The 14,468-nt window shown below is 40.0% G+C and overlaps 1 protein-coding gene across 1 annotated transcript; it reads left to right on the top strand.

The window, feature by feature from the left end:
* The first annotated feature begins 1,251 nt into the window (after positions 1–1,251).
* colgalt1b (collagen beta(1-O)galactosyltransferase 1b) lies at positions 1,252–14,139 on the top strand. The gene is made up of 12 exons (XM_062429074.1): positions 1,252–1,742; positions 5,113–5,223; positions 5,314–5,431; positions 6,701–6,835; positions 8,474–8,678; positions 8,774–8,893; positions 9,557–9,633; positions 9,820–9,926; positions 10,333–10,465; positions 10,848–10,975; positions 11,992–12,198; positions 12,297–14,139. The coding sequence occupies exons 1-12, from the start codon at positions 1,525–1,527 to the stop codon at positions 12,565–12,567; spliced, it is 1,830 nt and encodes a 609-aa protein (XP_062285058.1). The 5' UTR covers positions 1,252–1,524; the 3' UTR covers positions 12,568–14,139.
* The last annotated feature ends 329 nt before the right edge of the window (positions 14,140–14,468 follow it).

Here is a 14,468-nt window from a genome sequence, read left to right as displayed (position 1 = left end):
TGAGACCCCGTAAACTTAAAAAATAATTTTGCAACTATTTTGATAATCGGTGAATCACGAATAAAGCAAATACGCCACATATTAGCTGATTCCAGCCTCTCAAATGTGAGGATTTACAGTTTGCTTCTGTTCTATATTTATCTTTATTATCTTTGGATTTTTGACTGCTAGTTAGACAAAAGAAGTCAATTGAAAATATCACTATGAGCTCTGGGTATATTGTGATTGGCAGTTTAGTTACTTATTTAATTAACAGGCAATGATGTATTTATTTATTTTACTGTATAGCCTATTACATGCATTATTGTGTTGGTTTGAGCTACTTTGCTGGGTTGTAATAAATACAGCTTTTATAATGTTGTTTTGTGTTTTTATATTTTTGACAGTACTTTTCCTTTTGTCTCAGGCTAGAACAGATACAACACTGGCTGAATCAAAAGCTTTTCATCTATAACCTAATATGCAGTGGTGCAAAATAACTAAGTTGTACTCAAACACTGCACTCAAGTATAAATTAAAAGTACATTTGATGCTACTTTATACTTCCACTCCACTAGATTTCAGAGGGGAATATTGTACTTTCTACTCCACTACATTCATTTGTCAGCTTTAGTTACTTTTCAGGTGAAGATTTGACACAATGGATAATATAACAAGCTTTTAAAACACAACACATTGTTAAAGATGAAAGATATATTTGACGAAAATGAAAATGTGTGTAGCTGGGGTCACATTTCCGATGTCTATGAGTTGTTAACTACCCACCAAATAGTGATTTTCTCTTTAAACTTCTCTCATGGTCTTATTTCAATAACTGTTCAAATGATCCAATATTTCATCAAAATCAAAGAAAGAGAAAAAGAGAAATCAAAACCAAACCAACCCACTACTTTTACTGCAATACGTTAAGTAGCCTACATTTTAATGATACTAATGTAGCCTACTTTTACTTGAGCAGGATTGTTCATACAGGACTTTTACTTGTAATGGAGTATTTTTACATTACTGTATTGGTACTTTTACTAAGGATCTGAATACATTACACCACTGCTATGTAATATGAGTGAACCGTCCATATAAGTGTACAGTGGCTAACTTTAATATCATACAGACTTGTGACCGGCCTACAGTTGACTGAACACGCCCATATCAGCTTTTACAGCTGGAGCTCTTCTTAAAGGGAAGGAAAAAAAGACAACACAAGGAAACCTAACAGTCCACTTGGCTCTCTATGATAAGGAAGAGTATTTACATAGATATAATCCATCCTAACCCGAAGCAGGCCGGGATTTCCTGATATGGTTCATTTTCACCATTTAAACGAGACACAGAAAGGGTGCCGACTACAACGGTATTTTAAGAACAACGAGTTCCCCTTAAACGAGTCCAGACCTGCCCTTTAATTCGGCCAGCTCCTCCGCCATGTATCCAGTGTCGGCATAACACAACAGCGGGACCCTCAGTTTCTACATCCTCTGCGCCCTTCTCTGTCCGCCGTGTCACCAGCGAGCGTCTGTCCCTGCCATGCACCGGGTCACATCGCTGCTGCCTGCCCTTCTGTTCGTTCTGCTGCCGGGCCTGAGCCAGGGGTATTTCCCCGAGGAGCGCTGGAGCCCCGAGTCTCCGCTCCTTGCTCCCCGGGTCGTCATCGCGCTAGTGTGCCGTAACTCGGCACACTCTCTGCCGGTGTTCCTAGGAGCCATCGAGCGCCTGCACTACCCGAAGGACCGCATCGCGCTGTGGTGAGTCTAATTACTGTGAACTGTTAAAATAACCTCAGGGGCAGTGACACATAATTATTAAAATTTTCAGAATTATTTTTAAGGGAATCTGAATTGCCAATGTAACGTCACTGTAAACTGTGTGAGTGTGAGTGAGCATCAGAGACACGTCAAGCCTTTGCAGAAATAACAGAATGAACTCTTATTAGTTGTGGCCAGACGGGGCCGCTGTCTTATTATCTAGATGAGAGAAAATGCATGATCGCTTTATCTTCACTGTTAATAAACAATACATGAATAGTATAAATGAATCGAGGTTCAAGCAGCGTGGCTCAACTCGCGCCGGGGTGTTTAATGGACTCAAGCCTCGGGAGTGGTGCTCTGAGGGCGGGTAACGCCAGCAGAGTCGTGCCCATGAAAAAGTTCCATTCAGTCACAGATCTTCTCTCATCGCCCCTCTGTCCCCCTCCCTCTTTCTACCCCTCCCTCCACTCCTCTTACCCCTCCCTGTTTCCCTTCCACATCTTCGTTTTGTAGGCTTTACTGAAAACAATGTCAGTTTTGTTCAAATGCTTCGAAACTGGCACCCAAACTATCAACGTTTGTAGTACAACAAACTGTCTGTCTGAAGTTGTGTGAAATGCCTCTGATGCCGAATTTACCTTCCTTTTTTTAACCTCCAGCAGTTATTTTTTCTGGCACCCAGCCCCCAGCCTTTCCAGATTATTCTTGTCTCTGCTGCGCTCACTTCCTCTTCTTATTGTGACCCTTTGGCAGTAGATGTGTTTTTTGAAGATTAGGCTTATCTTTTCATCAGCATTCAGTCCTGACAAGTTTGATTAAATTTCTTTGCAACCCAGTGGCTTTGTTAAGCCAATTAATGTCAATACCCTCAAGCAGGTTTGTATTTAATATACCTACTTAAATGTGCGTTTGAAAGAAAAATAGACATTCTTCACCCGTAGGCTATTGTTTGTTTGATGAAAGAGGATGTTGTGCCCCATCTGAATGTTTAATTAAACTTTTGTTTTCCAGAAGGAAAGCTAGCTAGAAAGAGAGATCCAGGTGTCTGTGTGTCTATTTAAACAAACCAGCCTGGATGTTGAGTTTTTTTCCTTTGTATTCATGCCAAAAATTCCGCCTGAATCAAACTGTACCCATGTGGCAGCCTGAGCTCAGTTTTCTATGTGGTTAGTTTGATCTACAACTTATCTACTCACCCTGTGTAAGAACAGATTTAAAGAAAAGTTTTCAAATGCAGCATGACCAATATAAACTGAGCTGCTCCGGCCACCTGTTGATACCTGCAATCATCAGCCAGACAGAATAAGATGGAATACCTGGCAAGTGGTAACATAAACACACATATATGCAGGCTGCCTTATGTTGAGTGTGTGCTCTGCAGGGACATGCAGGAAAGATTATATCAATCCATATATCTAATCCTGTCATCCCTCTGCTTCTAACCGTCTCATATCCTTCAGGCATGGTTCTGTTGCTTGCAATGTAAGCGATGCCAAATATTTCCTTTCCATAAACCCTTTTTTATTCACTGCCACCGCTCATTCAAATCTTCACAGTAGTCAGACATGTGTGTCGAACAGAGAGGAAAAGTTAGGCAGATGTAAGGGTGGGGGCTAGATGAAGATGGATCTGTGAGTCGGTCACATGTAGGTGCAGAGACGGCACTGCTGTGTTAAAACCCACAGACACATGAGAAACTAACACCTGCGGCACGCCGACTGTCACTCACTACACAACAGGGTCGGGAGTAAATCCATTTCTGTCATATTTACACATTCCTTCCCCGTCTTGCTCCCTCACCCGTTCCGTGACAAACACTAAGATTTGTTATGATAACACAGACAGCAGACGAAATGCCACTCCTCCCCATCGCAGCCCCTATTGTCTGTCTTTGTTCTTCTCTGTCCACGCCTGACATAAGTGATGTGCAGCTCTGCTCTAATCATAGCAAGAACCTCAAAGGATGGAAAGCCATAGTAGAGCTGGTCAGTGAATCAATGTATTATACCATAATATAAACCTCTGTATCATCCAAAACCTGAGATATAACCGAATTCCAGACTGTCTGGGATTTGTTCATGTTTAGATATATCTTAGATGTTTTCTGAGCCTATTTGAGAGTTATAGCTTGATTAAATTAACAGTTAATCACTGTACTTGTTTGGTCGTCATATCACATGATATCATTTTGAAAGTGTCCCCTAAAGGAGCACTAATGCTGATATTGAGGTCATAAACACAACTACAACTAACCGTTATTTTCTGAGTCAATATCTCTTTAAATCTCAGCTCAAAATTCTCATATTTGAGAAGCAACCAGCAAATATGTGCAGCTGCTTTCTATTTTGTACCCATATGTTGATCTGCTGTCACTGGCATGTTGATGCTTGAGTGTTGCTGCTAGTTTGAGTTTCATTTATGTGGGCTGGGTGGGCTGTGGGACTGAATTGCCATTTTGGGATATATAAAGTTGTTTGAATCCGAATATTTGTCATTGTCCTATAAAATATGACTAAAACAGTTATTCAGTTATCAAAATAGTTGATTAAGTTTCTTTCGATAGACTAATTAATCGTCGTAGCTCTAATCAGAACCCAGACTCCCATCGATGTATCAGCCAGTGCTGTGCACCAATTTATGAACAGTATACCCCCCATCCCAATTTAAAATCTGCATACCTCACTGCGTCGGACTGATTGGGATGATTTTCTATGTGTACAGTAACATGAAGCTTTGAGTAACTAATATTTTTTGCAATAAATAAATGGATCTGAGCAGAAAACAGGACACAAAATCAGCAGCATTCATGAGCCAAATGCTGCTAAAATATGCAATTGGCTTTTAGTTTTGCTTCACCTGCCAGCCAAAAAAACAATGGTGATCTAATGAGTGGCTGGTAACATTTGAGCATTCACTAACCATTCGGCTGCTGCACAAAAAAGTTAATTTGCACCCTGGCAGAAAACAATGAGGCTTCTGCTGTCTGAATGCTTGTTTGAGTGACAGAATAATAACCCTCGGCAGATATTCATAAACAAGGCAATATCATGAACAGGGATTGCTGTGGGGCTCAAGATTTTGTCAGTGGCCCAATACAGATGAATTATACAACCACAGTCACCAAGAAACTGTTTTTCGAGCATCAGTCAGATTTTAATAAGATCTGTATTCGAACTCTTCTATTGTATCAGATCGATGCATCCCTAATATAATGATATTTTAATACGAAACTGCACTCATACTCCATATATCTAACCCCCACGAGCAAGAATCACATTATTTGCACAGTTGACAGCGGATCAAGATGCTCTTTACTCAATGTTTCTCTCCTTCTGTTTTTTGTTTATTTTTTAAAATCCTCCCACAGGGTGGCGACAGATCACAACAAAGATAACACCACAGCCCTGCTGAGAGATTGGCTCATCCAGGTGCAGAATGACTATCACTATGTGGAGTGGAGACCTGACGATGAATCCAGGTACTGTGTATAAGTTTGTGAAATAAAGTGTGTGTTTGTGTGTGAGATGAGCAACATAATTAAATGGGTTTGTCTGCACAAATGTCTCAGTGCCTTTGAGGATGAGGTGGGGCCTAAGCACTGGAATAACCTACGCTATGAACACGTAATGAAGCTCCGTCAGGCAGCGTTGGACACAGCCCGTGAGATCTGGGCCGACTACCTCCTGGTATGTTATCATCCACTCAACAGCTTCAACAACCTCTTCTTATTATGTAGTCGGTGCGCTGTCTCTGAAAAAGGGTCAGATGTGAGAGGAGATAAGTGTGAAGTGGGCTGCTTCATGGCACAGACTAAATATCTAAATATCCACCCGTCCATTGTCTGCCTGCAGAGAAATGTAGCAAAGATATCAAAGCTCAGTCATAACACAGCAAAGTGATTTAATCCACAGCTATGACTAAAGCCGACATTTTGGATGCCTGCTCACAAATGCAGATTAAATGTTTTCATTTCCTAAAACTGATTGTAAAGAACTGAAGAGGCACACTCTCAAAGATTGTCTCTGTCATATCTAAGCCTTTATTTGTTTTTAGCAGTTTTGTTTGCTGCATATTTAAAGCAAATATGCATAATGAACCATGATGACAAAGTAAAGTAATGGTGAGGGTGGAGGTCACAGACACAACAACATTATAATGCGGTTGTTTGCAGTCAATTTATCCCTTGGTTAGTATTTTTTTAAACTAATGAGCGTTTACTGCAGTAGAGAATAAATATTGCTATTGTTGCTATGGTTACCTGCAGTTTAAGGTACCATGTGCACCGATCTAGAGACAGTTCCACTGTTGATTTTGAGGTTTGAGGTGTCCTCGTTTACAATTTTAACCTGCACCTCACAGCCAATCAGAAATGATTTTTTTCATGGTCATAATATGAAATATTTAAAAAGTGGATGAAAAATATCATAAAACAAATCAGTGATCAGGAGACATGTGGGACTATGTTGTAATATAAAGACAATAAGGCCAGTTTAAGAGTGACCTCATTTATGGATTGGCAGTGGATGCTGAATGAAAACCATCTGCACAAATACAGAATTTTTTTGCTGCTCTTTATGCATTGGAGTAGATATATGGTTCCTGGTGAGACACACATACAGAAGGATTAAATGTTGTTTGGCTTCGATAATGTGTTCTTCTCTGGACCCGGAGCAGCAGTTATTCTAAACACAGCCGGCGTAAAGAGCAGCCGGCTGCAAATATGAGTGCTGTCTGTTGGCAAGGCTTGTCTAAAATTACAGGCTGTGAGATGAGAGGGAACAGGAAGGAGCTGCTTATGCTCACAGTGCTCAATGATTAAATCATTTAACAGGGGCTTCAATCACTCATTGAGTGGCAGTGCTGTGACATTTTTGTATGTGCTTGCATGTGCATTTACAGTCTTTATGGGTGTGAGAGTTCATTATCAATATGATGTCCTTTTCTCCTGTCTGCAGGTGGCTGACTGTGACAACCTGCTCACCAATCCAGATGTGCTATGGAAACTGATGAGAGAGAATAAGACCATTGTAGCTCCCATGTTGGAGTCCAGAGCTGCGTACTCCAACTTCTGGTGCGGCATGACTTCACAGGTACTGTAGATGTTATGTTTCACCACTCACACCCACATGTCCTTCAAACTTGTGTGAAGTTGGTAAAAGATATTTATTTTTCAGTGTCTGCTTCATAACTTATATGAAAGGAACTCTATAAAGTGTTTAAGCCTTTCATATGTATACACACTTAGCTTCTAAGAAATTAGGAAAGTAGCTGGTATTTTGAATTAAAAAAAATAGGATGACCTTTATGTGATTACATTTTTTAATTTGCTACTAAATGTCACACTTTATACTACACTGCACCATACTATTTAGAAAAAAACCATAAACGTACTATTGAATAACTACAAGTATGTGGTTTGAAATATGTGAATGTACGCGATCAACATTTTTCACCATTTCCAATTCTCAAGTAAATATGATTTGTAAATTCAAGCAAATAATTTGTTTTGTATCGAGAGCCGATATAGCTCAGTGGTGATCTGAAACTTTACTTATTGTTATTAGGAATTTGTCAATGGTTAACTCATCAGTGGCGAAAGTGCCCAGGAGTCCAGGATGTCTTATTGAAGCTTACACCTGTTTGATGCATGATACCACCACTAGTCTTTAAGCCTTCACAGATAGTACCGCTATATACTCTACTGTCATACTCACTGCATCTACAGCCTATTGGTCCCTTATTCTATAAACAAGGAAACACAGTTACCCATCTGTGGGTTTAGGGAGTCAGACAGTCATATCCTCTGACCTTGGTTGCCACAGCAATGCTGCGTCACCGTTATCAAAGTAACTCCTGCTTTACCCAAAACACCACAGACAGTTGCCTTCACCGTCTCAAGGAGAGAAACAGTATGTCTCTCTATCAAGATAATAGTGCTGCTTTTACTGTGACCTCAAGACTCATGCTTGGCCCTAAATATGGAAAATTCCCATACACTTATCCTGTATAACAAAATGACATTTATCTTAGATTGTTTTCAATATCAGTAGATTGTACCCACACAGTGCAATATATTATTTGATAAATCTTCTCCACTTTCTCATTCTGTCACCACCAGCTTTACCAGACACTGTTTGTGCTGTTTTGTGCTGCAGATGTAGTTCAGGTTTTTCATGTCATTGGACAGTGAACAAGAGAAATTTGTATTAAGAGTTATGCTGACATAATCATGACTAAGCAAACTTTCTGCTGTGTTACATGCTGCATATTTGCACATCGTGCTTACATCCTTTAGCTGTCTGTGATCTATTTCTGTCTACATAGGATGCCTACAATTACTCATCTTTAAAATCAGGGCAGTGTCCAAGAAGAGCAATAAACATACTCCAAACAAGCGTCTGCCTGTATGATTTCTTTACAGAAAATCTTATCTAATCTTATTCAACAGTTAATAAGCCAATATCTCACAATAACCAATGTCTATCAATGTATTTTCCTTCTTGTTGATATTACACAGGTAGTCACTTGCAATTTCTTGACATTCAAATTCAAAGTTACGTTATTTTTAGTAATTTGGTAGTAAAATATGGATGTTCCTGTAAAGTATATTGGGGAAGCATCCAAGTCTCAGTCAAATTGCTCAGTTCCCCCTGACATCAAATCCTTTACAGTTTATGTAGAAACAAGCTGGATGAAGTGTTGTAATTGTTTGTCTGCACTCTCCACAGGGTTACTACAAGCGAACACCAGCCTACATGCCCATCCGTAAGCAGGAGCGTCTTGGCTGTTTCGCTGTACCGATGGTCCATTCAACCTACCTGGTGGACCTGCGGAAAGAAGCCTCTCGTCAGCTGGCTTTTTATCCACCGCACACAGAGTACAGCTGGGCCCTGGATGATGTCATTGTCTTTGCCTACTCAGCTCGCATGGCAGGTGGGACAAATGTAGCAGAGGTTGTCATCAAAAGGGCTGGTTAATTGTCTGGTTAAATGTGTGAGCATGTTTTGTCTCTCTTTTATCCTTCTCAGACGTGCAGATGTATGTGTGCAACAAAGAAGCTTATGGATATTTCCCAGCACCTATGCGCTCCCATGCTACTTTGCAGGATGAAGCAGAGAGTTTCTTGCATACTCAGCTTGAGATCATGGGTGAGTCCAGAGGCCAAACTGTGCTCCGATAGATTTGAATTATTTGATTATATTCTGCTGTTTTAGGAAAAGCAGTTGCTCATGATCTAACACCTAAACAGACATTAGTCTGTGATTAGACCTCATCATATCTCATTGCACTGGATATTTTTGATTTGTAAGAGTATGACTTTCTATGAAAAAGCATCACAGGTTCTCTGAAAGTTGCCTGAAGTGATACATTTATGAGATGTAGAGTTACAAGCTTCCACATAGAAATACAACATATTGTATGCCTCTGATAAAACAACTAAGACTGCTGTATACTGTATACATGTTATATTATTTATAGAGCAGATGAGGTATGTAGATTTTATGTTATCAGATTGAAGGGTTGGTCCTATTGAAACAGTCTTTTGATGAACATCACTAAGTCACATTGTGTGTTTTCAAACCTACAAAATTTAAATAATAAAAAAAAATGTCATTATATATACTCTGATTTTGCTAAATTCTACTATGTGATATATAGTATATATATGTATATTAAAACAGCAATGAAAATGTGATTCATTTTGGAGTTCTCTGGGAAACTCATGAGGATCCCTGGGCCACATTTTGGAAACCCCTGTTGTAAAACATTACAGATTCTCTTTGTAACCCTCCTCCATTTTTCTTTGAAAGTGAAAAATTCTCCGTTGGAGCCCTCCAGCTTCCTGTCTCTTCCTCCCAAGCAGCCAAACAAGATGGGCTTTGATGAGGTACAAACAGTCTCTCTCTCTCACACACACACACACACACACACACACACACACACACACACACACACACACACACACACACACACACACACACACACACTCTCTCTCTCTCTCTGTCACACAGACACACAAACACACGCAGCAGCGTAAGCATCTGTTTGAGGTTTTGCGTTTTTGTGCACCCAGGTGTTTATGATAAATCTGGTGCGAAGAACTGACCGTCGTGATCGAATGCTGAGAACGCTGTATGAGCAGGAGATCAGCTGTAAGGTTGTCGCTGCTGTGGATGGCAAGTACGTTTCTCATCGTCTTCCTCCCCCAGTGCCTGTGAATTCCTGATTTGTGCCTTTGCAATATGCGGTGTAGATTGATGTACGGAAGCAGGGCTCAGACTAACAACCACATGAAAAGTAGCAGGGTGCATGCTGTCATTTAAAGACTCCCTGAACCATCATTTTAGCTTGCCTGGGAGGAAAGTCTTACTCCAATCTCTGTGCACAGTAGGGAATGTTATTGTTAGTGTGTGTCATATTTTACATAATAGATTGTGTTTTTTTAAACAGCGACAATGAGTAGAAATGCACCTGCATGGCCTGTTTGCTTTTGTGTGCGTCATTTGTATTCATCCTATCATTTACACCCCTGTAATTTATTGTTTCCATCTATAATCTCTTTGTTTATCCCCTCTCTCACCCTGAGAGCTCTGAACACGACTGACATAGACTCCATGGATATTAAGATGCTACCAGGTTACAAAGACCCTTATCATGGTCGACCCCTGACTAAGGGTGAACTGGGCTGTTTCCTCTCTCATTACAACATCTGGAAGGAGGTGAGGAGCTCGATCAGGCCTGTGGGTCTGCCAGTAGATAACATTTATTGCTGAAAAACACAGTGAATATCTGTTTAAGTAAAGGCAGTTTGGTGGAAGTAATTACTTTGTTTTATTTATGTTTCAATACGTGTACTAGCCTTTTATGAAATAACTTGCTGTTGTGCATGATAAATCTGTGGATGGCTCCATTTTAGTGTATCTACAATTTAGTTTTATCAAGTGGAAATTAACTGTTGTTTCCATTTTGCATTACAGTATTTTAAAACTGTAATTGTGTTATATTTTGGATTAAAAATTCCACCATAATAACATATACTAACCACATTTAAGAAATGAATGCAACAAGGAATGAAAAAGTTATGCGTGTGTGTATGTTTAGATAGTAGATCGTGGTCTACACACTTCCCTGGTCATAGAAGACGACCTCCGCTTCGAGGTATTCTTCAAACGACGTCTCCAGGCACTGCTGCAGGAGGTGACGACACACAAGCTCGACTGGGATCTCATGTGAGTGCTGCTTCAGTGAACAGAATGAAAACACAGTGTAGTAAACAGAGAGGATTATTGTCCTCCCACAATGAAATCCGTCCATCTGTCACACATGATATCTCAGACACCACTGATCAGACACTGGAAACACTTGTGGGAATAATGCATCTTAGCATCGCTCTGCTAAGCTCTGTGCTCCAGCTTTTTCACATTCACAGCGGTTTAACCAAGGAGGAACTGTCATATAACAGCAAAGTGGAAGGAGCTATTCTTGACATTCAGAAAGTTTTTTTTCGCAAAGACGATGCAAGGTGACTGACAGTTAATGCGCTTCCAAGGCTTGGATGGACCTCCCTGTTTAATCATCAATACAAAAGATGAGCAGCTGTGTTAAACCTGCAGTGCAAAATTTTTACATATAAATGAATGTCCGTTACGCCACCGTTTGCACTAGAGGTTTCTGCCAGCTAAATTCCAGTTACCTTTCTCCAAGTTTGGATGAAATAATTCAACTATGCGGGTCTTCTAGACTTTCCAAATGTTATCAGACCAAATGGAGTAATTTTTGTAGGGGTTGTGTGACACTCAAAAGAAATGATGCTTCTTTTTACAGCCACAACAGTAGCGACAGAGTAGGCTTTGGCTGAGCCTATGACGTAATCATGTGTCGACAGTGTTCTTGTTATTATTCTCTCTGCCAGAAGGGGGAGGCAACTGTCCCGCAGTCGGCCTTTAAAAAATATCCAGTTATTTGAATAAAAAGTCTATAGTTGTATAAATTGTACATAAAAATGTAAAGAAGGACATTCAGTCATTGATGTCACTGCCTCATGCATGACAAAGTCAATCATATATATGGAGGTTACATTGATGGCACAGTCACGGTACAAAGTGACTATCATTTGTGTTCAAGATGAAATGAACTTCCCGGATTTCAGTCCAAAATTTCACTTATATAAATCCTGGTGTGAATTGCCCTCGGGATATTTTGTATCCGTGGTATTTATTGTCTTTCCTAACTTTCACGCTAACAGTTACATCGGACGCAAGCGAATGCAGGTGGAGCATCCAGAGAAGTCTGTACCAAACATCCACAACCTGGTAGAGGCTGACTACTCCTACTGGACATTAGGCTACATGTTGTCATTACAAGGAGCGCAGAAGCTCCTCAGGGCCGAGCCTATGACCAAGTTGCTTCCTGTTGACGAGTTCCTTCCTGTCATGTATGACAAACATCCGATGTGAGTATAACCCCTCTTCTCTGCTTCTTCTTTTTTATTTCTGTCCTGTGGTGTCTTTGTTAACCTAATCACATCCCCCCGCTCCTCTCACTCATCAGTTCAGAGTACATGGACCACTTTGAGCATCGGGACCTGCGTGCATTTTCCGCCGAGCCCCTCCTGGTATATCCAACCCATTACACAGGAGACGCAGGCTACATCAGTGACACTGAAACATCAGTAGTCTGGGACAACGAGACGGTGAAAACTGACTGGGACCGTGCCAAGTCGAGGAAAACTCAAGAGCAGGAGGAGCTGAGCTTTGAGGCCAAAAACTCTGACGTACTGCAGTCTGAACTGGAGAACTGGAGCGCACGGGATGAGCTGTGATGAAGAACAGAGGACATGAGGAGGAGGGAGAGAGAACAAAGCTGTGATATTAGGGGAAATGGATAAGTGGGAAGGACTGTAACAGCATGCAAGAGAAGAGGTAGGACAGGCAGAGTAGATGGACAAATGAAGTGCTCTTCCTCAAACATTTCTCTGTCCACTATTTGACCTTTCTCCTAAGTGATGAGGTTAGATGAAGAGTTAACTATTGAAGAGTAAGCTAGCAGCTTTTTTTTTTTAATTTATTGCATCCAACGCACATCCAGTGACTGTAGCCTGGTCCATTGTTTTTATTTTAAATTTGCCCAGACTCACCTTGTAGAATATCCCTAATTCCCTAATAAATTTGAGTGCATTTGCCAAACAAAAAAGAAGCTGCTGGTGTCCACTTCACATGTACAACATGTCACCTAATTACAAGTTAAATCTGCAGTATGTTTTGAGTAAAAAAAAAATGGGATGAATTGCAAAAAAGCTGAAAAGCTCTAATTGAAGAAGACAGGATCAGTGAAATGTTACCGTTGCTATACCTTCTCAGTATTTCCCAACCTTTTTGGCTTTTAGGCCCTTAAAGGCATAGTATGTCATTTCTGCCACTAAGGGTCTCTTAAGCAAAACAGTAACAAAAGACAAATGATTACGTTGTTAAATAGCGGAATCATGGGAGCTGTAATCATCGTTAAACAACAACCTTTGCCAAAGATAACCAATCTGACATGACTCAGACAGAAGAACTTCTTGGGTCATTTAGTTTACTCGAAAGTTTGCACTTTATAGGGAGAGCTTCAGCAACAAAACGCGCAGCAAACAGCAATAAATAATCGTGCTCCATCACGAGTGAGAAATACTAACAGTAGTAAAAAAATAGAGTGGCTAGCTAGCTAGTTCGTTGAGTTCCTTCCTCAGTCTCTGATGTATCATCTGGTCTTTCCTGTGTTTCTGCAGAAGAGGGGGTAGAGAGAATATGACGCCAACATTTGAGATAATGTAAGTTCACAACTCAACAAAATATATAACATATGTTTAATTGGTTTTAGGTATTTTAATGTGGAAAAGTTACATATGTCTTTTAAAAGGAAGCCTGTTGCATGTCTACTGGTGATGAGTTCAAATTATCCTGTAATGTACAAGAACAAAAGCAAAGAAAAAACAGTTAAGAAGATATTTTTAGTCATCTTTTGATCCTTAAGACTTATCTTGCAACCCCTTCGTTGGGAGCCACTACTCTATCCTCTTCTCCTCTAGTGACTCTCAGCTTCCTGCTGTAGTTTAGCTCCAAGTAGCCAGTGTGTTATTTATTATATGTTGTATATGGTTATTACTTTTGTTTTTCACTCATGAATGTATCAGTGTGTTTCATTTGTTATGAAAACATTGCACACTCTGACAGCAGCAGTACATTGGTTTAGTGTTGTTTCCTCTACACAATGCAGTTTTAACTCAAACTTTTCAGAATAACATCAGAAAAACAAATCAATATAGATTTTAAGTAACTATTCATGTTTTGTCTCTCTTCTAAGTTTAAAAACTAAGTCTTTTTTTTTTACCAAAGAAAAAATAAAAACCTTTATAATGAAAGGCTTGTTTGGTTGTGGTGTTTTGTATCGTATATTATATATAACATAGCTCAAGCTAAAAGGAGATACACTCAAAGTTCCTTACAGCTCAGTTAAAAGTATACGGTAGCACTAACACTGTACAAATTGTGGGTTCATTTCTAGCCAAAGCTATAGTGGCTTAAAGATCAAAATGTCTTCCTTTATTTAGCACACAAAAGTTATTTATTTCAGCAGAAGAAATCAACATTGCAAAAGCCATTGGAGACATTCCTTATAATTAGTGCTTGCTCATGTTTGCCTGCCCTGTGAGAACATAATGGTCAGTTTGGGCTGCAGCAGACC

The sequence above is a fragment of the Scomber scombrus genome, chromosome 2 (assembly GCF_963691925.1).
Source record: "Scomber scombrus chromosome 2, fScoSco1.1, whole genome shotgun sequence".
NCBI classification, from domain to species: Eukaryota; Metazoa; Chordata; class Actinopteri; order Scombriformes; family Scombridae; genus Scomber; species Scomber scombrus.
The sequence above is the reverse complement of the archived record's forward strand: the minus strand, read 5'-3'. Positions and strand labels throughout refer to the sequence as shown.

Excerpts from the sequence above, each read along its gene's own strand:
- colgalt1b (XM_062429074.1), top strand. The coding sequence starts at position 1,525 with ATGCACCGGGTCACATCGCTGCTGCCTGCCCTTCTGTTCGTTCTGCTG. Across the intron at positions 9,927-10,332 it reads GTCGCTGCTGTGGATGGCAA|AGCTCTGAACACGACTGACA; the intron begins GTACGTTTCTCA and ends TCTCACCCTGAG. Across the intron at positions 12,199-12,296 it reads ATGTATGACAAACATCCGAT|TTCAGAGTACATGGACCACT; the intron begins GTGAGTATAACC and ends CTCACTCATCAG.